At 34.4% G+C, this 22784-nt stretch overlaps 2 protein-coding genes across 2 annotated transcripts; both read right to left on the bottom strand.

Moving 5' to 3' along the window:
* Window positions 1-1851: 1851 nt before the first annotated feature.
* Window positions 1852-6540, bottom strand: LOC129886389 (protein LNK4-like). Its single transcript, XM_055961057.1, has 6 exons — window positions 6336-6540; window positions 5068-5435; window positions 4705-4927; window positions 3286-3405; window positions 3080-3192; window positions 1852-2659 (listed from the first exon to the last, which is right to left on the bottom strand). Exons 2-6 carry the CDS (start codon window positions 5424-5426, stop codon window positions 2446-2448), a joined length of 1029 nt encoding a protein of 342 aa, XP_055817032.1. The 5' UTR covers window positions 5427-5435; window positions 6336-6540; the 3' UTR covers window positions 1852-2445.
* Window positions 6541-8602: 2062 nt separating this feature from the next.
* On the bottom strand, window positions 8603-11898 carry LOC129886390 (uncharacterized). The gene is made up of 6 exons (XM_055961058.1): window positions 11750-11898; window positions 11604-11668; window positions 11485-11516; window positions 10206-10447; window positions 9012-9248; window positions 8603-8905 (listed from the first exon to the last, which is right to left on the bottom strand). The coding sequence occupies exons 2-6, from the start codon at window positions 11654-11656 to the stop codon at window positions 8897-8899; spliced, it is 573 nt and encodes a 190-aa protein (XP_055817033.1). The 5' UTR covers window positions 11657-11668; window positions 11750-11898; the 3' UTR covers window positions 8603-8896.
* Between the last annotated feature and the right edge of the window lie 10886 nt (window positions 11899-22784).

Below are 22784 nucleotides of genomic sequence, written 5' to 3' on the forward strand. Positions count from 1 at the left end.
TGTCTCGAATTTTAATTTTGGTAGAGAAAAATTTTTGGTAGGAGTGTTTTCCCTCGAATGAGGTTCTACGTGACACGAATTCAGTTTGATTTTGAAGTCTATTCGTTCGATTTATCGGTTATCGATTTGTAGACATGTTAAACCGTTATAGTACCGTTAAGTTATTGACTTATCGGTTATTGATTTATTCGTTATGATCATTATCAATTCGATTATTTGACACAAAAAAATCATTAAAAATTATTTAGAAACTAGGTGACAAATCAAATGAACCATGCACATGAGTTAATAGATTGCATCTTGTTCAAAAGCAAATATTGTCACATTATAGAATAATCGAGAGTTTGAGACAATCTGAAATGAGTGTATAAAACAAAACTCTAAGTCAAGTATTTTATATATCAAATGATATAAATATAATTATTTAATTTACTATCAGGTTATCGATTAACCTGTTAAGAAAAAAACTCAACAGTTAAGAACTAATAACCTACTAATAAAAAAATTAAAATCGTTACCAAAACTGCTAAATCAATAAACTCATTACCAATAAATTAATAACTTTTTTGAAGTTCGGATTATCGATTTTAGTTTGATTTTGAACAACCTTAATTAATTGAGGCTTTAATTTGGGTACCAGACAACCGATGAAAAAAAAACAACCTTTAAAGTATGCATTAAACATTTTTGGTCTTTTGAATGTGTTGAAAGTTAAACATTAAACTTGTGTTAATGATTAAATTCCTTTTTTCCACTATTTTATTAAATTTAATGAACATATATTAATAAATATATATTTGATGAAGACTAAAGTATCACTTTCTTTATTTCAATTTGTTTGTCCTGCATTCATTTTTAGTTTATTTTTAAAAAAAAATCTTTTTTTAGAAATTTTTTAATTTTAATTTTTTTTAATAATTCTTTAATTTTAATTTCTCATGTGATATATTTAAAACCACAAAGTTAAAAGTCATTTTGATACATTCAATATTTCTTTAATTTAATACTATAAAATTCAAAAAAATTATATTTTTTTGAAATTTCATGTTTAATTAAAATAAAAGGACTAACTTTTCTAGTCTTCATCAAAATAGTATAAAAATCATTTCTTTTAATAACTAAAAACTATTTCAAGTAAAAGAGCTCACCTACCCTATTTTACGTAAAATAAAAAAACAACTATTTTTATCATTTCCTCTTGCCAATTTTGTACGAAACCAATCAGATACAATATTTTAAACCATGCAGTTCATGCGCTATTTTTTCGTTAAAAAATTATATTTATATATATAAATTTAATTTTGATTTAAATATATATAAGTGTTAGACACTTTTTGAAATAAGTTGAAGATTTAGTGTAGTAATTAAGAAGTTTGAAAAAAAATTCTAAGGTTTTGTGCTCCTCGAACTCAAATGTGAATTTGAAATTTAATATATAACAATTAAATTCATAGTTATATAATTTATAAATGTATAAGAAATTTTGTGAATTGCGTAATAAAATCTGAACACGTAAATTCATAAATTACATTGCCTAAAATACATCCAATGAGCTGTGGTTGTTTGCTTGCTTGGTGGTCCAATTTTATTTCCATAGGCCCCATTTGGGGTAGTAGTCTCCACCAAAAAAAGATAAAAAAATCATATCCAGAGAAAATCAGCCTTATCTATCTACTGCACTTGTAATTAAAAAAAATACTACCTCCTTGTAGCCGTACAATCAACATTTAACCAACAATAACATCCACCAAACTATTTCTTTGTCCGGTACCAAATCAGTTTAAAAGACTACATTACCCTACAACAACTAAAAGTAATACAAGTATACACACACTATTATAAAGTTGCATATGTGCCAACAAAACAAGATCAGAAATTAGCTTACCAACCATATAATATACTCAACAAACCTTGCATTGGTCTCATAGTGTTTGCTCATATAAAGCTCTGAAGTACCAAAAGATATAAACAACTGCTTTACTACTATCTATCTTATACCCAAATTGATAGAAAGTATTAGCTCCTTACAAAATTCTAAAAATAAACACATACTATGAAGTTTTTTCCTTGAACTAATATAATATATCTGGAGCCTAAAAGAAAAAACGGGGGATCCTTGCAGCATTTAGTTGCTTACATAACTCATGGATGTCTAGCGAAACGCCAGGAACAGTTTTCTTGACCTCTTGGAGCTCAGGTAGCAGCTCCTCTGCCAAGGCAGCTATCTTACAAAAGGAACTATTGATCAGCTGGAAGACACTATTAGCCTTGAATCACACCTACTATACACAAGCTTCCGTCAAAACTTAGCTGGATCAGGTCAGGCAAGACAATGCAAGACGACCATGCTATGATTTGTTGAACGAAATATAAGAACTAGGATGCAGAGTAGTGCCCATCACAGTTCCACTTCAAAAAAAGTGTAAGCAGAGTGGAGTGCATTGTTTATCCGTTAAAAGTAGGGGCATCACAACCGGGGGAACCTGGTGAGATATTCCACAACATACCACCTCCTGAATGCCGTCTTATGTTGGTGGCTTCAGTAAAGTCCAATGATGAGCCTTCAGAAGCACCAAACTCAACATTGCTGAACAAAAAGTTGGCAACAGTTCTGTCAATGGCATTCGTCTGCAATTCTCTGTTCTCTTCTTTGCTGAACCTGATAATTTTTTCCAGTATGAGAAAATATGGACATTAATACAGGAATACCAGTACTCTCCTTCATCTAAGGAGGACAAGAGTTTCATATTGCATTTTCCCTCTGAATTATTTGGTGTGTATTTTCAGCTTCAAATGAACTTGTTTTTTCCATTTATCTTTTTCGTTCCAATCAACAACAGTGAAATTTTGAGCATAGAAAGTACACAACAATGAAAGCTTTTACAAAATTTTGAGCATAGGAAGTACAAGAAATAATGAAAGCTTTCACAAAATTAAGATATAATTCCTCTAATGATCCTCAACCAGGCAGAGCCTACAGAAATACATCTGTTATAGTCTCCCTAATCATGTGTAACAACTCACTAACAAGTTCTAGACTCTAGTCCAACAATGAAAGTAATTGAGCATGCACACTAACCACGTAGAATCTTGATCTGGCATAGCATTCCTACTCTGACATGCATCGTGTTTTGAATTATCTGCAAGACGATATAGAGAATCCCGGAAGCAGATTCTGGTTTCCTCTGTCAGCTGTTGGTATTAAGACAGAGCACAAATTCAGTAAATATGGCCATTTCACCGCAAAAATCCAATGGTAAGCCCAAAACTTAAAACCTTCACTACCTGAGATGTGAGATTTTCGAGGTGCTGTAGGACAGATTCCTCCATGGATATATCCTCATCACTCACTCTATTATCTCCTTTATCATGCTCCAAATTTACGGCAACCTCTGCTTGTAGTGCCTGAGAATAAAATTTCAAAGATTTAGACTTCAGAACCCGGATAGGCGAAGCTTATAACAACAACATACAGATAAACATGAAATGAATGATGTATGAGAATAAACGTGTATGCATATGTTTCTGCTAACCATCAGATAAAGATCCAAAATATGTACACACAACTGCCTAGTTCCTTTATGATATCCTCCACATGCCTTCTCAACATCTTCCCATGAAACCAAAACCCAAAAACAAGTAGTAGTCTCCTCCTTTATCTGCACCTACACCTGACCTCCTACGAAATAAAATAGAGGACACAAAGACTATACTCAAAACTAGACCAAACTTCCCTCCCTTCCCACAAACGCACCAACACCAAAAAAAAAAATTAAAAAAAGGAGAAGCAGCAGCCCCAAAGTGAACTTAGATAGTCATTTGAGTTCAACAACAGCAGTTGTGTGATCATATACTTCACTGTTCTATCAGCTAACAGAAACTAAAAGCTAAAAAAGTTAAATCACTTGGAGATGACTCGTAAACTCACACAGAAATGATCTCGACTTGAAAGATTTTTGCCTTCAAAAGGATGATATATATAAGAAAGATGGATTCAACACAACCACCACCTAGATTTTTTCTATTATTCCTCAGAGATTCGCATATTGAACTAAAGCACTATTGGATTTGTTTTTTTTATGACAAATGTACAGTTCAAATAATACTTGAAAATTGAAACAATTTACAAGCAAACATGTTCAAACATTATTCTGCTCGTAGTTCCCTTGATATCCAAAATAAAGTGACCCACAGACATGAGGTTTGAACTATTCGACACTGTTACAAGCGGTCTTTAATGTAGGGATGGAACTCCATAGGTCAAAACGAGGGGCAGCTGCTTCAAGCTCAATTCCCCAGGAAAGAGAAATTTCAAATTTGTGTTCTTCTAGAGATTTTGAGATAATTCTGCTTTTTTACCTTCAAATTTTAGTTCAACCCTCAAAAATCATGAAAGGTTTGCCCCTGCTTGAATGCAAGTGGAATATTCCCAAAATTGCCTTCCACTGAAAGCATGAGACGTAACCTGGATTGTTCCCTGCTTCTGCCTCAATGCAAATTTAAAACTCCAAGTGAGCCAAGAATCCTTTCGCGTAAGACATCATAATGAACTGAGACTCTTTTATCTACATTGGGCCAGTCCCTCTAGAGCTCTCAGATGACATAATATAGATGCAGTGAAGTCTTTTAAGTTCTTCTGGGGTTGATGATTCAACTCCAGCTTCACATATTGGAGTTGTTACATGAAATGAACAAAAGCATCACCTTTTTCAGCAAATAAGAATTGTTAACTTCTCGACTCTCCCAATTCACTGGTGAAGTAAAAGCATGGTCAGAGAAATGTTTGGCAGTACCAGCACAACCGTTGCTTGTCATATCTCTTACTTGATCATCATCCAGCAGCATGCTACAACGGGAATCTGTTGATAATTCAGATGAATCATCACACGCATCAATTCCAGTTGGAGAGTCTTCGAGTAAGGAACTTCTGCATAATGGAATATAAGAACTCAATCAGTTATTTGGGAAAAATGATAGATTCTTCCGTCCAACTCCACATCTATGTATCAAATAATTCAATAAAACAGAATGAAACCAAATAAAATTCAACAGAGTTAAGAGCTTTACAGGAACACATCATCCAACTGATCGATTGAGGTCAAGTTATCAAGATGAAATTCCAGCTGCTCAGGTGGATATGAAGACCATTGGTCCATGTCACAGCATGAAGATTGGCTAGCTGGATTATCAAAAGGCTCCTCATGAATTCCAAAGTTCATGTCAACGTCATTAGATAGGCCATTCCCGGTCACTTTACAATCCTCAGCTCCAACATATGACCTTATATTGTTCCTTTTCATTTCTGACTTGAAACTCCCAAACGGTGTTGAGTCCCACTGTGGCCATCTATCAGAAGATGGTGAAAAACCATCTACTCTTTTAGGATCAAGAAGATCACCATCATCAATGCCATCAAACCACTCCATAAGATTAACCTGGTAGAACAGTAATCATGGTAAAATTTGAGAAATCAAGATAGAACGCAACTGAGAAAGCTTAATGATCCCCCCAAGCTTGATAGAAGTTACTCATCACATTTCTCAGCTGTAGATAAATGCAAGTTCAACATACACCAAGTCCACATAAATCTTAACACAACTAACCACAAAGATAATCATCTTATTTCCCCTAGTTTTTTGTATTTCCCAAGCAACTGATACTGTCAATTCGAGAATTTCAGTAGCTCAGTTGGTTAACTATCTAAATTATCAAAGTTAGTTGACAACAACTTTCCCTTTGGTTGGTGAGGTTTGATTCTCCACCTTGTAGTCTCCTACCCCATTTCCCCTCCCCTTACCCCCAATGAGAAAAAAAAGGATGCTGTCAACTCGACTCTATTCTAATATTTAAAACAGACAGAGAGAAATTCTCATCTCAAATTTCAATTACAAGTAGTTGTAAATTTAAGATCTAGACTTTCATCCAGATATTCTAGCCAAAAAAAGATGGTAGGAACTTTAAATTTCAGAAAAAGAAGAAAGAAAATAATTCAGTGCAGCTCATAAAGTTCTAATAACATCAAAAAAGATGAGATAAAACAGAAGTGATCAACTTATCTCAACCATAAATTATGATAGAACAAACTCATAAGCAGATCAAACCCCAAGGTAAAGTCTTTGTTCTTCTTTTTCTTGAAAACAAAACCTTTTCTCTAAATTTATGAACAAAAAACAAAATACACAAAACTTCAACCAGCAAAATTACACATAAAACTTCAAAAGCACTAAAAACAGCTCAAGAATTGACATGAACAACACAACAAACCCATATTCACCTACTCAAACAGCAAAATCACACACGTAAAGTTGAAAACAAAAACAAAAAAGAAAACTTACCCTTGAGGAAATTGCAAGAAAATGAGGAAGAAAACTTTCCCAAAATAGCCAAAAATGGAGGAGAAAGCAAGGGAAAATAAAGATAAGATTTTTCTTGTTTGGCTTGGGAGAAAATTGTGTGTTGAAAAGTAGAAACCTTTGGGACTTGGTAGTGTGTATATATATATTTTTTCCTTTTTTTTACAATATTAGCAGCTCACAGCTACTACTTGATACAGAAGCGGCAGTAGTATTGTAAATTGCCACGGCTATAAATTTATCCACTTTTTTTTATTGTTATCACAATTATTTCTGTCCATGAAAACGAAAGCTTCTAGTGAAAAGACGAAAATACCCTTGCGAGCTTCTAGTGAAAAGACTATAATACCCTTGCATAAGCAAAAGAAAATAAGAATATAAGGTGTATTTAGTAAATTCATAATAAAAAGCATAAATTCATGGAATATAATTTCCATGCCCCCACCAAGCATTTAGCAAGTTGGCTTGTTTAGAGGGGCAAAATTGGAAGAAGGATGTGGAACGTGGACCAATGAGGTGTGAGATTTAGATGAGAGCGAATAATAGCCTCAAATCCCAAAACCAAAGGATTGTGAGCCACAAACGAAAGAAGCGTAGATTATGTATGCAAGGCCGTAAATCAATTCCTTACACATGTCAATTATATAATAGGCAAAGTCGGTAGAGCTAATTTCGGAATATTTAAAGTTTTGCCTCCAATCACGTGACTGTTTTATCATTTAACTACATATTTATCGGAAATCTATTAAGTTTGGTCGTCCTTTAATTGTATATTTATCGTTTTTAATCTTTTAATTATACACTTATCAATTTTAGTTATTCAAAAACTTATTAGGTTTGGTCTTTGTCTATTTTTTTATACAAATAACTAAGGTTTATATTAACGGAACTCATGTCTCCTTGAAATTAAACTTTTAACCTATTTTTCAGTTGTTTCTCTCTCCACGTTATTTTTTCTTCGAATTATTTTTATGAAAAGAACCCTAACCTCAACGATTCAAAATAATATTAATGAGAAAAACATGTTGCACTTCCTTATTTTATTTTTTTGAATGTTCTTGTTCGTGTCTGGAAAGATAATGATCACAACTAGAAGTAATAAAATATTCTTTTACTTATATGAAAATATTTTCTTCTGAAAAACATCAAACAAACTCTTAGATCTAAAAGAATGAGTAAATTCTTTGAATGGCCACTCAGAAATTGCCTAATAAAATTATTTTTATTTTTTAAGATTACAAAATCACTTAATTATTATCATTTTCTTCAAAATATACTTGACACAATAAAAAAATTCTCCCCTCATAATCGGTGACATGTCACATTAAACTTCTCCTTTTTTTTAAATAATATACTTATTAATTATTTAATCCAACTAAATATTAGACCCAATATAAAAACATAAAATATTTCCTACAATACTATTTGAAAAAATAATGATAATTGATTATATTGTAGAATCTGTTAGAATTTTAAGTATTCAATTTTAGCAATAAGATACATCCTACTGAAAGAAACATATCACTACAAACATAGTTATTCAAGACATGATAGAAGCCTATTCATGTATCGGCACTTTTCAACATAGATATATAGTTTGTTATAATACCAAAGTTGTGAAATTACGACACTTATCATGTTACCCATGTTTATTTGAAAATTGAACGTTATACCTAACTTCACAAGGCAATTCAAGTAACATGAACATAGTGGAAGAACTTTCAAGAACTAACTGCAGGACCATAAGAACTTGAAGTGGTAATACTTTCGAATGTTCGTTAATACTAGATATATTTTCTATTAAGAGTCCGTTTGGATTGGCTTAAAAAAGATAACTTTTATGTATGAAGTGTTTTTAGAACTTTAAAGTCCTGAAAGTTATTTTTATAAATAAGCAGTTGAGTGTTTGGATAAAAGTGCTTAAATGAAAAAAAATTATGTGAATTTTAGGGTTAAAAGAATAAAAAGGATAGTTTGAGAATTTAATTAAAATATAATGAATATAAAAGTAATTTTCATGGTCAAAGAAAATGACTTTAAGCACTTAGAAAAAAAAAATTAGGAATCCTAACTTTTCATTTTTGACTGACTTTAAGAACTTTCTGGCTTAAAGTTAGCATTAGACAAACACGTCCAAAAGCTGAAAAGGGACTTTAAGTTGGTTTTGACCAACTTAAAGCCAATCCAAACGGGCTCTAAATCACGTTTGAGAATACCCAAGTCATTATTAGATCAGTTAATAATTGTAATTATGTGAAAGACAAATTATTGAGATGTTAAAGATATAGTAACGTCCAGCAAGTTTCTAAATACTTTTTAACAGCGTCAACTGATGCACCTGCAATTACACCAAGTCTTCTTTAACAAACTACTCAAGTAACATAAACTCAGGTGCTCGCTCTGCACAACATACTAACTGAATTACCACCAAGAGCAATCAACGCTTCCAAGATCAAAATGTTTCACTCCATGATTAATATACCAGCCTGCAGGCGAATGTCGACGACCAAAGTGCCTAGTCTGCTGGTATTAAGAGAAGATTCTCAAGATTTCTACAGTCAACAAAATTAAAAAGAAGAACATTAGGCTTAAGAAAAGGAAAAAAATCGAAATGACGTCCCAACACTACAATCAAAGCAAGTCTTGAGTATCTTTCACCTGCATTGGAAGGTAAAGTTTGAATTCTGGTGGGAGTTCCTCCTCTGAATACAGACGGTCAGAAAAGTATATCCTCCTTAGCCTGCAATTTGCATGAACCTGAACTCGCAGTGTTTCAACATAGTTGGTTCCATAAGCTCGTCTGGTCAAATCAGAAAGGTTCAACTGGATTTGATTCCATCCTTCATCCAATCTCAAGGGCATAGTGCAAATATAGGGTTTCACTCGGGTGACCGCCTGCAACATACAGGTGAAAGTTTCAAACTCCAGCATTCATGGAATCTAGTAAATAAGCATTAACACAAGTTGTCAAAAGATTACATGAAGTGCAATATCTCAAGGTCAAAGAATGACAAAAAAAAAATCGTAGCACTTTTATTTCTCGCTTATGCTGCAACTAATTATCTAATCCTCACCAATTCAGCTTTTACATAAAGCACATTGTTCTATGCCACAAAAACAGCAACCTGTCATATGAGATATGCTCCAAACAACAGTTGTGGAGAAGAGGTCCACATCCAAACAAAGCAGGAAATGTAGCAACAGCTAGAGAATTTATATTAGGCATTTACATTATACCTCATTTAAATGTAGCAACTGCTACTTCCGACATTTTAGTCTGGAACAGAGATATTCTCCTATCTTTTTTGACACTTCACAGGTCTCTAACTTTCTCCTCGTCACAATTTATTTAAATTAATGTATCCATTCAGAGTTTATTAGGAGAACCCTTAATCCATATAACAAGAACTATAGAAAAGTTTGACATATGATAATACTACTGTTATCCATTCAGAGTTTAGTAGGAGAATCCTTAATCCATATAACAAGAACCATAGAAAAGTTTGACATATGATAATACTACTGTTATAAGTCCAGAAAAATGCTGTCAAACACAAGCTCTTACCAAAAAGAGCAAGACTCTGTTCATATCATGGACTCCATCTAACAAGTAAAAAAGAAATTGGATTTTGCTCATAAACAAATTAACATTGATTAAATGAAAGATCATTACACTCAACTACAGCTCCTTTCAAATGCTAAGCTTATCAATTATCATAAATAGACAGCACTCAGCAGCTTTCTTAAACTAATGACATATATTGGGAAGACTACATGTATAAAAAGATATCCAAATTATGACACAACGAAGTCATAGCAACAAATCTATATATCCTGGAAAGACTTACAGACTTGATAATTAGAAGCTCGAAATCTTCTCCGGACATTTTTATCATCTAAAACCTGAATTTCAAATGTGAAGTACTTCTTCACATTCTTCACTATCATGACTAAGAAGGGCAGCTTTATTCCAAGAGTTGCATTAGGATCTGCAGGACACGTTATGTATGCTTGCTGGACATTCGACCCAATAATTTCAAGGACATTGGATTGGATATCTTCATCTTGCAGCCGTTTGACATGTCCATCGACAACTGCACACAGGGAATAAAGAGGAAGAGGTAAGCATAATGCTTTCAGTAAAACCTTTCTATTTGAATTGTCAGGAAGGAGAGATAGGATGGAGGTGTTAAAATTTGGAAAAGGAAATCTCTGAAGAAAGTAGCTCTCTTTCAATTGCAAAGCGGGATTCTATTTCAACTGAGGATATTTGTGAGTTGGTGTTATATCAGGCACGTGCAAAGAATCTAGAGAGCTACTAATCATCTCTTGTTGCATTGTATTGTAGGTTAGTTTGGTAACTGTGGGATCGTGTAGTCTCATTGCTTAATATCTAGTGGATGTTACCAAGGACAATAGAGAAAGCAATCACGCGATGAAGATTGTAGAAGATTGCAAATGAAAGGAGAGCAACATGGAATACGGCACAATCATGTCTACTTTGGAGCATATGGAATGAACAGGATAGCCGGATAGGAGAATGTTCCATAATAGCGAGAACGATGTAGAGAAAGATTAAGAATTAAAAAGTTAACATAGGGTGAAACCAAGATAAAGTTAACTCTTCAAGTATGTCAAACTTCCTGCAATGAGAAACAAATCACAAAATCTCTACAATACTAATATGATTTAGGGACAAATTAATTGCCCGGTGAATTTAAATACTGATCATCTAACAATGAGTTCTTTTAAGTAAAGCAAAAAATTAAGGCTCTCATATCGAGAAGAATTTGAGGATTCAGCAATCAAACAACAGAACAATCACCACATCATATCAACAATACAACTGATTCCAGTATTTGTCACTCTCTCTTGAATGCTCTAATAAAGCTACTCCGCATCAACAAATTACGCTACAGAGATGATTCTAAACAAGTAACCATTTATATCTCAAAACGAAAAAAATCTGCTTATGCATGAAAGAGGGAAAAAATTATAAAGTAATAAGTCCCCATAGAAAAAACCAAAACCACCAAGTCAACACAAACCCACAAAGAAAAATGCTCATACATGAATCCTATCACTGATTCTCTGACAAAATTAGTGCAACGCAAATATTAGCTTAAATTACCTTCTTTATCCCAAATCTGCAGAGGCTTGCTCCTGGGGGAAACAGAAAAAACTAATCTTTAATACAAGTAGAGGAGTCAAAATTGCAAAACTTAGCAATAACAGACAAAGATTACATACCCAAGGCTGTACAAAATGGAAAGAAATCCCGATTGGAACGTGTTCTTAAACATTGTAGTCAGATGCTGCAAATTAACACCCAGAATTATTCGAATATGAATTCAAAATCAACTTGTAATAAATACAGATGAATATAAGAAAAATACCTCAATGAAGAAACGGGGCCGAGTATGGGGAGAAAATAAGGGTTCTAGAGCAGACTTCGATTTTGGGGAATTTTGACCGGGTTGAATCCGAGTCGAGCTAATTTAATGTCAAAATTAACAGGGTGAAAATTATTAAAATCTCTCAATTTTACTATTTGGGGTATAAGATGATAATGAATAAGAGGTTGTGTTTGGTAATGTATATAAAAATAGTATTGAATATAATGTAGTTATGCTTGTATTAAATATATTGAAATTTATTTTTTATGTAATGTGGTTTGGTGTATTAAAATGAATATGCATTGCTTTATTTTATAAAAAAAATTGTTTATAAAAATACTCTCCACAAATATGGTGAAAAGAAGGTGTAAAAGGTTTTGATGAGCAATTATTTCTTTAATTATGCTAATGCATGCATTAAAATTTTTTGCATTATTAATATCATGATTTTTTATATATTAGTTATGCATACCTTAAATCTTAATAATACCAAATAAAGTGTATGATTTGGTGTATTAAAAATAAAATGCATTATATAATTTTAAAAAAAATTGTTTATACAAATATCCTCCACAAATATGGTGAAAAGGAGGTGTAAAAGATTTTGATGGGTAATTGTTTCTTTAATCGTGCTATTGCATGCATTATAATTCTTTGCATTATCAATACCCTAAATTTTCATGTATTAGTTATACGTACCTATACCAAATAAAACATATAACTAATACTTGGATGGTTGGATTAGTTATACATATTTTGAAAAGATGTACCAAATAAGATATTAAAACTACATAAATTAAGACATATATTTTTTTTAATACACTTTATCAAATGATCCCTAAAAATTTTGATGGAAAAAGATTATCTCGGTGAATTGTAGGGTGGAATACTACGAATAAAATTAATTCTTAAACATAAAACTAGATCAAAACAAAATGGGGTTATTGACACATTGTTAATGTTACATATTGTATTAAAGTGGGAGGATGAAACGGATCAAGCTCACATGATTAGTGTCTTTGTGGGATAAGATCATATTACAAGCCTTAAAATTAAATTTTATATAGTAGGGTCCAAATATTTTATAAAAAATAGTTCATGCATATAAAAAGGAAGTGTGAGATGCCTTAGGTGCATGTGTATGTAAAGAGGTAGAAAAGACTTAAGAAGTCTCGAGGAATGTGATTTAAATCCTTATACTTCAAAAATTATCAAAATATCCCTAGAGGATAGTGCGCTCGCATAACGTACCATCTCTATTTTTTTGGTCAATTTGAGGTCGGAATATTGATCGAGGGAGGAAAATATGTGGTAAGGTGATATTGGTTGAATTTTAGGTCAATCGGGTCAGAAGGTAATTTTCGGGGCAAAAGCAGTCTAACTAGAGGAGTGCGCGACCCCACCTAGGCCAAGTGCGTTTTATGTGTTGCGCGACTTTTGTACATACATCACATTTGACAAATGCGATTTATGTGTATTTTTTTGTACGTATTTCAATTTCAGTGAGGGGCATTTTCGTCTTTTTTCCACCCCTCCTATACTTAACTCATGACTGATATAGGTTGTTTTTAACCTTATATGGGTTTCTAAACTCAATCCTCAGACTTTTTACACATTCAAGATAAGGAAATTAGGGCTAAGGAGAGGATAAAAGGCTAGGGTTCAAGGATTTCAAGCCAAAATCTTATCAGTTTGATTGTCTGTCTTCATCTCAGGTATATAAGGCTAAACTAAAGCATGTACCTTGTTCTTTCATGTGCTTTATGACTGTGATAGGTTGATTTGTGAATGAATTGAGTCCCCATGAATGTGTTTCTTGAGAATTTCCTTAAATTTAACATATTTTACATTATATTGCGTAATTGATGTTTTCTACAAACTTGTTTCTTAGACAAATGATTTAAACTACTTATTTCATAAACCCTAATAGTATTTTGACTAATATTAGATGTATATGTCTAAGGATTGAGTCTAGGGCTTTGAACTTGTGAATACATGATTGTGATTGGGATGTAAGCATGGTGATAGTCTTAATGAAACTTGATTGCCCTTTCCATCTTCATAATTGAACCCAATTGAATGGTCTCAACTGAATGCTGTCATAAATGATTGTTCCAACTACTCTTAAATGACTGGTAATGATTAGATAATTGATTGGTTAAAAGGATTAATTGAACAGAACTGATGAACTGACAAAAGTCCATATGAAACTCATTGATTGGTTTGATTGGGATTAATTGTCTTATGAGCACTGAGTCTTAGGAGGAGTATCGAGCACCGAATTGGGTAAGAGTAAGTAATAACTCGAACTCAATAACTACGTCGCCAAAGGTATGAGAGGATTGATTCGTTATTTCGGATATTTCCCTATTTTATTGTCCTAATATGATAGAACTTGATTGATTATTAGATCCATGATTGGTTGATTCGGCCTTTACCCTGGCAAGGTATTGGACGGTTATGGCAACAACAACGAGCTTGTTGTACGATTACTGAGTTATAAGTGATTGTTGTCGGATAAAAGAAGGTCTTGATAGTACTCTGATCAGATTGGATTGGATTGTATATCATTGGTCTCTGTCTAAACCATACTCTTGCTTTAGACTTATGACATCTTGATTGAGTTCCCATCTTTCTGATTTGAGATGTCTGAACTGATATTATTCTACCTTGATGCATATTTTGTAGCATCCCCTTTTAGGAGAATACCACTTACGAAACAAAAGCTAATTATTACTATTATTTTACCCTAAAAAAACTTATTGAAATACGATATAGGAGTTTTATTTAAAAAAAATGATTTACAATTCAATAATACTGCAGGTCCATAAAATACACAAAACTTCAAATAAGTAATTATCACAAAAATATTATCTTCCTTCGTGCATAATGACAAGTCAAAATATAACCTAGTACATTGCATAACTTGAGTTAAAAGCACACTCTAAAATAACAAAATTAGTCACTTGGTTCAAGTTACAAGCCTTCAAAATTTCGTACATAAGTGTCACACATGTATCATGTACAAGTCCCCAAAATAATATACAAAAACTAGATGTATATGCATATGTGATCTTCAAAAGAGCTCCCAAAAAGTCTACTCCACATGGCCATCTTCATATCTCGTCTCGCACATCACCTACGATAGGAAACAACTATCGCTAAGCATAAAGCTTAGTGGTGTATAACCTTTGGACTTAGAGCCATTAAAAATTCTCAAATTTCCTTTTTCATCATAAGCGGTTCAATAAGGTAGCATTAAATCCAAGTGAACAAGTATATCAAGTATCGAATACAAATCTTGGAGAGTTTCAAAATATCAATACTAATATTCAAAGGCTTAAGTACCAAGGATGCTTATAATTCAATTCAAAAGAGTAGTCAAATAATCAATTTCACCCCATATGTACGTCATGCCTTCACACTAAGCATAATCAATATCAAGACGGACCGAAGCCCCGAAATCAAGAAGTGTCCATATCAAGAAGGGTCGTCACCCAATATCAAGAAGATCAAAGACCATGTTGAAAGTGGCTTTTCACTCGTACTAAAAAATGGACGAAAATCCATCGTCAAGACAAAATGTAAATCCAAAGTCAAGATGGGCAAGATCTGAATCGAGAGGCATGCCAATATCGATGACAAGTCACCGTAACAAGAAGGACAAATTCCCAACAAGAATGCAAAATGATCAAGCAATTCGTACAAGTGGGCGATTCAGCGAAAGTTTTACAATACTTGAGATAATAGTCATACCAAAATATAAAACAAGGAGTAAGGAAACAACCCAACAAAATACTTCAAATTTTAGAAAAATAAAATATTTCAAGTTCAAGTTTATACACGAACCTTGGCGTTTTAGCACACAACAAGTTCTACCACCACTCGAGGAGTTCAATTTCTCTATGTCATAGATCAACCAAAATCCACTACGTCAAACAGTTCCTCTTAGCTTGTATAAGAGAATATACACCTTAAATACACAATCAAATATCTACTTAAGTTTAAAAGTTCCAGCATATCGAAACTAAACATAAAATCACTGAAAATCAACCTAAAGTATCAAAACGGAAATTCTGGGCAGCACTACTGTCTTGTATTGCTGCTCAGTTTCGAAGGGGTAAATGGGAGAATTAGGCTTTGTGTCCTCAAAAAAAGTTATAGATATATGTCTTAGGGTCATATACAACTTTGAATCACCCCTATAGAAATTATGTACAACAAGATATGCTCAAAATACCCACAGCAGTCCATGTAGGATTTTTAGACCAAAATCTGGGCAGCACCTCCCCTATACTTCATCACCCTTTTTCGAGTCAATAAAAGCAAAACTGGATTTTGGATACTAAATAAAAGTTATAGCCCTATGAAATAGATTTCCAAAATATCTTGAATCACTCAAAACTAAGTTTTACACAAGGAGTTATACTACAATTACTAACAGTAGTCCCAACCAAAAACGGGTTTGCAAGCAAAGTTTATTCCCCCAATTTCGACAACAACTTATCAAGAACATCAACAACAATATAAACAATCATTCTACTTCATAGCTTAACTAATTCCACCCATTTAATCAAACCAAAACATCCCCTAATCCATAAATTCCAACAAAGCAACAAACAAGTTTATAACACTATTTTCTCCGTTCTAATCCGTTAAATTTCTAAACAAGCTTGATAATAAGGAAAAACAACACCTTAATCTTACCATTAAGTATAAGTCAACCACCTTAATACACTCCTTCTTCTCTGATTTTTAGCTCAAAATGAAGACAACGCAACGTGCAACGTTTTTCTCTTCACGAGCTTCGGAAATCGAGACTCAAATTTGGGTCAAAAATGGCTTTTAATTCTCTCTATATATATCTATATATATATATATATATATATATATATATATATATATATATATATATATATATATATATATATATATATATATGGTGTTCTGGAAGTATATTGAATGAAAGGAAAGAGATAAGACTGAACTTATCTCTTACATGGTAAGAAATATGGGCTGACCCGACTTGGAATCGGGTTGGGCCAAACTTTCTGCCCATCTTGACCCTTCTGCCTTACAATATTCATAACATTTTATTCCGATGTCATATATATAAGCCCATGACCTATGGTTAGAAAGGTATTTCAATTATCTATAACTTTCATTTTATGGGTTTTCCCAAATTTTCAAATTTTGATAGGGTTATGTCCTCCTGAAGTCAGATCATCCAAAAACATAACTTAAAAAAATAAAAAAATAATTCTTAAAAATAAATTGGGGTGTTACATATTTCATTCTACCATATTACATACTTGTACATTCCACATACTGACGTCCAATTGGACCTGCATCGTTTAATGATGCAGAAACAGGTTCTAAAGATCATTAACATGCGCACCGTTGAGGATCTGTTCACATTCCAGCTGATTAGTAAGTCCTCCCTGCTTTCAGAGGACACCACTATTTTATCATCTAGCTTTAGAGTTTAGACTTTTACTTTTATTTTGATTAAAGCAATCATGAACCTGTCATTGGCACCACTTAAACAGTTGATAGAGGCTTCATAGACTAGATTGTTGATGTGTTAATAGGATATTGTCTTTTGGCTAGTTTCATTCATACTAGTCTTGTTAATTGGATTAGATAGATTGTTGGCCTTTGTCCTTATTCTATAAGTTATCTTTGATTATCATGTTGAGTTATTTTCTTAATGAGTTAAGTCTTCCGCTGATAGAATGTTGATTGAATGAATGTGTGAACAGACTAAATGGTTCGCCTAGGGACTAGCAATAGTCTCTGAGTGCCGGCCACGCCCAAGGTACTCTTCCGAGGCGTGACAAACTTGGTATCAGAATACAGAGTGCAAGAGTTTTAGGGAGTCTATGAAGCCGTATCTAGTAGAGTCTTGCTTTTGTGTGCGTTGTGCACCACACTTATAATCAGAAAGCTATAGGATATTAGAAATTATTTCACTTCCTTCACATTCTGAGTTCGTGCGATCTAGTTTAACTTTATGAAAGTTCACTTCTAATTCATGTGTTCACGTTTTGATTTCAAATCATGCCTTCAAGAAGAGCTACCAAACTAGTTAGGGGTAGAGGACGCCCTGCCAGATAAAATGTTGATCAGTTGGAACAGCAAGTGCCTAAGGGACAAGAAGTACCTGTGCCTACAGAGCAGCCCCCACAAGCCGATATTACCAATGTTGAGCTTTGCCAGGCCATCCAAACCTTGGCACAGATAGTGACAACTCCAGTGGCTAGGCAGAGAGCAAGTAGACAAGATACTCCAAACACATCCAGAATCTGTGAGTTCTTGAGGATAAACCTGCATGAGTTCATAGGGTCTACACCAAATGAGGATCCAAAGAATTATATAGATGAGCTTCAAAAAGTGTTCCAGGTTAGCATGTGATTGATGCTGAGCAGGTTAAGTTGACTGCCTACCAACTCAAGGGTATTACCAAACTGTGGTTTGACCAGTGGAGGAAAGCTAGAGGAGAGAGATCGCTAGTTCTGAGTTGGGTAGTATTTAAGAAAGCTTTCTCGGGGCATTTCTTTCCGAGGGAGCTGAGAGAGGCTAAGGTAAGAGAGTTTTAAAATTTAAAATAGGGCTCTATGACTATATAAGATATAATCTCAAATTCACACAACTATCCCGTTATGCTCTGAGATAGTTGCTGATATAAAGAGTATGATGAGTTATGTGCCTAGACTGGATCGTTCGACAAAGAAAGAAGGAAGGAGAGCAATGCAGATTGAAGACATGGATATTGATAGGTTGATGACTTAAATGCAGTAGATATAGGAGGAAAAGTTGCAGGACAGGGAAAAGTTTAGGCGTAAGAGGGCTAAGACATCCAACCATGAAGTTAGTAAGAGAGGTAATGAGATTGGGAGCTGTTTTTAGATAAGGCCAACTGAGACAGCTCCATCATCTGCTAGTGCGCCTGCACCCAAGATAAAAAATGAACAAGGGTCCCAAAACTTCAAGCCACGGATTCTCGCCCATGTGGCAAGTATGGCAAACTTCACTTAGGAGAATGTCGTGAGGGAGGGAATAAATGCTTTAAATGTGGCTAAGTGGGTCACTTTCAAAGAGTGTGTCCGAGATGGGCCAGCAAGGCTCAATCCTCTGCTCCAGCACCACCAGTTCAGGAAATCATAGGGGTGCTACTTTTGGTACAAACGGGGGTTCAAACCGTTCGTATGTCGTGGATAGTCACTAAGATCAAAAGAACTCGACAGATATTGTCACTTATATGCTTCGAGTCTTTTTTCATTATTGTTATACTTTGGTGGATTCGGGTGACACTTTGTTGATTATAGGTTTCGGATTGTTCAGTTTAGATTCCCGAATGAACCTGTATTAGAATGGAGTAGTATTCCTGTTGTGCCTAAGGGTAAATTTATTTTTCTATCTTAAGGCCAGAAATTTGATCTCTAAAGGGTGTATTCATCACATTATTAGAGTCAAGGATGATATGTTGAGTCTCCCACTCTTGAGTCGATTTCGATTATGAATGAGTTTTCTCAAGTGTTTCTTGAGGATTTGCCTAGAGTCCCTCCTGATAGATAGATCGACTTTGGGATCGATGTTCTTCCCTATATACAGCTTATCTCTATCCCGCCTTATACAATGACTCTTGTTGAGTTGAAAGAATTGAAAGAGCAGTTGAAAGATTTGCTAGATAAAGGCTTGGGGCTCTTGTCCTATTCGTGCGAAAGAAAGATGGATCCCTTAGAATGTGCATTGATTATCGACAACTGAACAAGATCACAATAAAGAACAAGTATCCTCTCCTCATGATAGATGATTTTTTGATCAACTTTAGGGTGTCTCCTGTTTTTCAAAGATAGACTTTATATCAGTTACCATTAGTTGAAAGTGAGAGAATGTGATATACCGAAAACCGTCTTTCGGACCCGTTATGGCCATTTTGAGTTCTTGGTAATGTCCTTTGGATTGATTAATGCACCTGCAACCTTTATGAATCTCATGAATCGGATATTTAAGCCATATCTTGATATGTTTGTGATTGTCTTTGTTATTGATATTCTAGTCTACTCCAAGAATGAGGAAGAGCATGCCTATCACCTTAAAGTTGTCCTCCAAACTCCGAAAGACAAGGAATTGTATGCAAAGTTCTCCAGGTGCGAGTTCTAACTTGTCTTGGGTCATATAATAGCTGGAGATGGTATTCAGGTTGACACCCAGAATATTGAGGTAGTAAAGAATTGACCCAGACCCAACTCTCCAATTGTTATCAGGAGTTTCTAGGTTTTGGCTGGCTACTACCACAGATTTGTCGAGGGATTCTCATCCATATAATCCCCATTGACTAAGCTGACCCAGAGAAGGCTAAGTTCTAATGGTCCGATGCTTGTGAAGAAAGTTTTTAGAAATTGAAGACCAAACTAACCACTACTCATGTTTTGACTTTGCCCGATGGAATAGAGGACTTTGTGATCTATTGTGATGCGTCTAGAGTTGGATTGTGTTGTGTGTTGATGCAAATGGGGAAAGTGATAGCTTATGCTTCCAGACAGCTAAAAGTTCATGAGAGTAATTATCCAACCTATGATCTTGAGCTGATAGAGCTGTGGTATTTGCTTTTAAAATTTGGTGCCACTATTTATATGGAGTACACGTTGATGTGTTTACTGATTATAAGAGTTTGCAATACATCTTTAGTCAGAAAGAGCTCAACCTGAGGCAGATGAGATAAATTGAGCAATAAGATTATGACATGAGTATTCTCTATTATCCAGGTAAAGCTAATATTGTTGCTGATACTCTTAGCAGGTTGTCTATAGGTAGCACTGCCATATTGAGGAAGGAAAAAATGAATTGACCAAAGAAGTACATAGATTATTCCGATTGGGAGTCAATCGTGAGGAGTCTAGTGAAGGTGGAGTTAATGTTCAAAATGGGCCTACATCATCTCTGGTGGCAGAAGTGAAAGAAAAGTAAGATCAAGATCCTGTCCTACTTTAGTTAAATGAAGTTGTTCATAAGCAAATAGTGATAGTTTTTCTCCTAAGGAGAAGATGGTGTGTTGAGGTACCAAAATAGATTATGGTTTCGAATGTTGATGATGTCCGAGAGAGGATTATAGATGAAGCTCATAGTTCTAGATACTCTGTTCATCCCGATTCTACGAAGATGTACCATGACTTGAGAGAAGTCTATTGGTGGAGTGGAATGAAGACAACTATTGCTGAATTTGTTTCAAAGTGCCCAAATTGTCAACAGGTTAAAGTTAAGCATCAAAGTCCATGTGGGTTGGCTCAGAATATAGAGATTCCGGAGTGAAAATGGGAGATGATCAATATGGACTTCATTACAAGTTTGTCGAGGTCCCGTAAGCAACATGATTCGATTTGGGTGATTATGGATAGGATGACTAAATCAACCCACTTCTTGACAGTTAAGACGATAGACACCGCAAATGATTATGTCAAATTGTACATCCGATAAATTATTAGATTACATGGGTTTCCCTTGTGTATCATCTGAGACAGAGAAACTTGATTCACTTCCTAGTTTTGAAGATCTTTTCAGAAAGAATTGGGTTCAAAGTGAATCTTAGTATAGTCTTTCATCCCAGATAGATGGTTAGGCAGACGCACCATTCAGACATTAGAGGATATGTTGAGGGCATGTGTACTTGAATTCAAAGGTAATTGGGATGACCTCTTACCTCTCATTGAGTTTGCATACAATAATAACTATCACGCAAGTATTCAGATGGCTTCTTGTGAAGCTTTGTATTGAAAGAGATGTAGATCACCAATTGGGTGGTTTGAAGTTGGTGAAAGTGAGTTGGCTGGGCCTGGTTTTGTTTACCAAGCTATGGAGAAAGTAAAGGTTATTTGAGATAGGCTGAAGACAGCCTAAAGCCGCCAGAAATCTTATACCGATATGAGAAGGAGAGACTTATAGTTTGAGGTAAATGATTGGGTATGCTTGAAAGTATCACCCGTGAAGGGTGTCATGAGGTTTGGGAATAAGGAAAACCTTAGTCCCCGATACATTGGTCCTTACCAGATTGTGAGGAGGATTGGGAGTGTGGATTATAAGTTGGAGTTACCTTCTAAGTTAGCCGCTATTCATCTGGCAAGGTATTGGAGTTTGGACGGTTGTGCAACAACAACGAGCTTATTGCACGATCACTGCTCATAAGTGATTATCGTCGGATAAGAGAAGGTCTTGAAAGTACTGGATTGGATTGGATTATATATGATTGGTCTCTGTCTAAACCATACTTTTACTTTAGACTTATGACATCTTGATTGAATTTCCATCTTTTTGATTTGAGATGTCTGAACTGATATTATTCTACCTTGATGCATGTTTTATTCTGTCATATTACATACTCGTACATTCTACATACTGACGTCTATTTGGACCTGTATCGTTTAATGATGCAGAGACGGGTTGTAGAGATCATCAACAGGTGCACCGTTGAGGATCTGTTCACATTCTAACTAATTGGTAAGTCCTCCATGCTTTCGAAGGATACCACTTTTTTATCATCTACCTTTAGAGTTTAGACCTTTACTTTATTTTGATTAATGTATCTATGAATCAGTCATTGGAACCACTTAGAGAGTTGATAGAGGCTTCATAGACTAGATTGTTGATGTGTTAATATGATATTGTCTTTTGGTTAGTTTCATTCATACTAGTCTTGTTGATTAGATTATATAGATTGTTGGCCTTTGGCTTTATTATATAAGTTATCTTTGATTATTATGTTGAGTTATTTTCTTGATGTGTTAAGTCTTCCGCTGATAGAATATTGATTGAATGAATGTGTGAACAGGCCAAATGGTTCGCTTGGGGACTAGCAATAGTCTTAGAGTACCGGACACACCTAGGGTATCCTCCCGGGGTGTGACATTAATAAAACACAACACACCTATAGCTCATTGGGACATGATCTTAGATGGAGATAACAAGGTTGAGAATTGTGGTAAAAAGAATACTTCCGAAAGGCCCCCGACTCAAGTGGATCAAATCAAAATAAAAA

Source organism: Solanum dulcamara, chromosome 4, assembly GCF_947179165.1.
Source record: "Solanum dulcamara chromosome 4, daSolDulc1.2, whole genome shotgun sequence".
In the NCBI taxonomy this organism is placed as follows: domain Eukaryota; kingdom Viridiplantae; phylum Streptophyta; class Magnoliopsida; order Solanales; family Solanaceae; genus Solanum; species Solanum dulcamara.

Bases quoted from the DNA above. Each gene is read 5' to 3' on its own strand.
- LOC129886390 (XM_055961058.1), bottom strand. From the start codon at position 11,656: ATGTTTAAGAACACGTTCCAATCGGGATTTCTTTCCATTTTGTACAGC. The intron at 11,517-11,603 runs GTATGTAATCTT...TGTTTCCCCCAG, and splicing joins TCCATTTTGTACAGCCTTGG to GAGCAAGCCTCTGCAGATTT. The intron at 9,249-10,205 runs GTCTGTAAGTCT...TGTATGTTGCAG, and splicing joins TTCGAGCTTCTAATTATCAA to GCGGTCACCCGAGTGAAACC.
- LOC129886389 (XM_055961057.1), bottom strand. From the start codon at position 5,426: ATGGAGTGGTTTGATGGCATTGATGATGGTGATCTTCTTGATCCTAAA. The intron at 3,193-3,285 runs GTAGTGAAGGTT...TAATACCAACAG, and splicing joins TCGAAAATCTCACATCTCAG to CTGACAGAGGAAACCAGAAT. The intron at 2,660-3,079 runs GTTAGTGTGCAT...AAAAATTATCAG, and splicing joins CCAGATCAAGATTCTACGTG to GTTCAGCAAAGAAGAGAACA.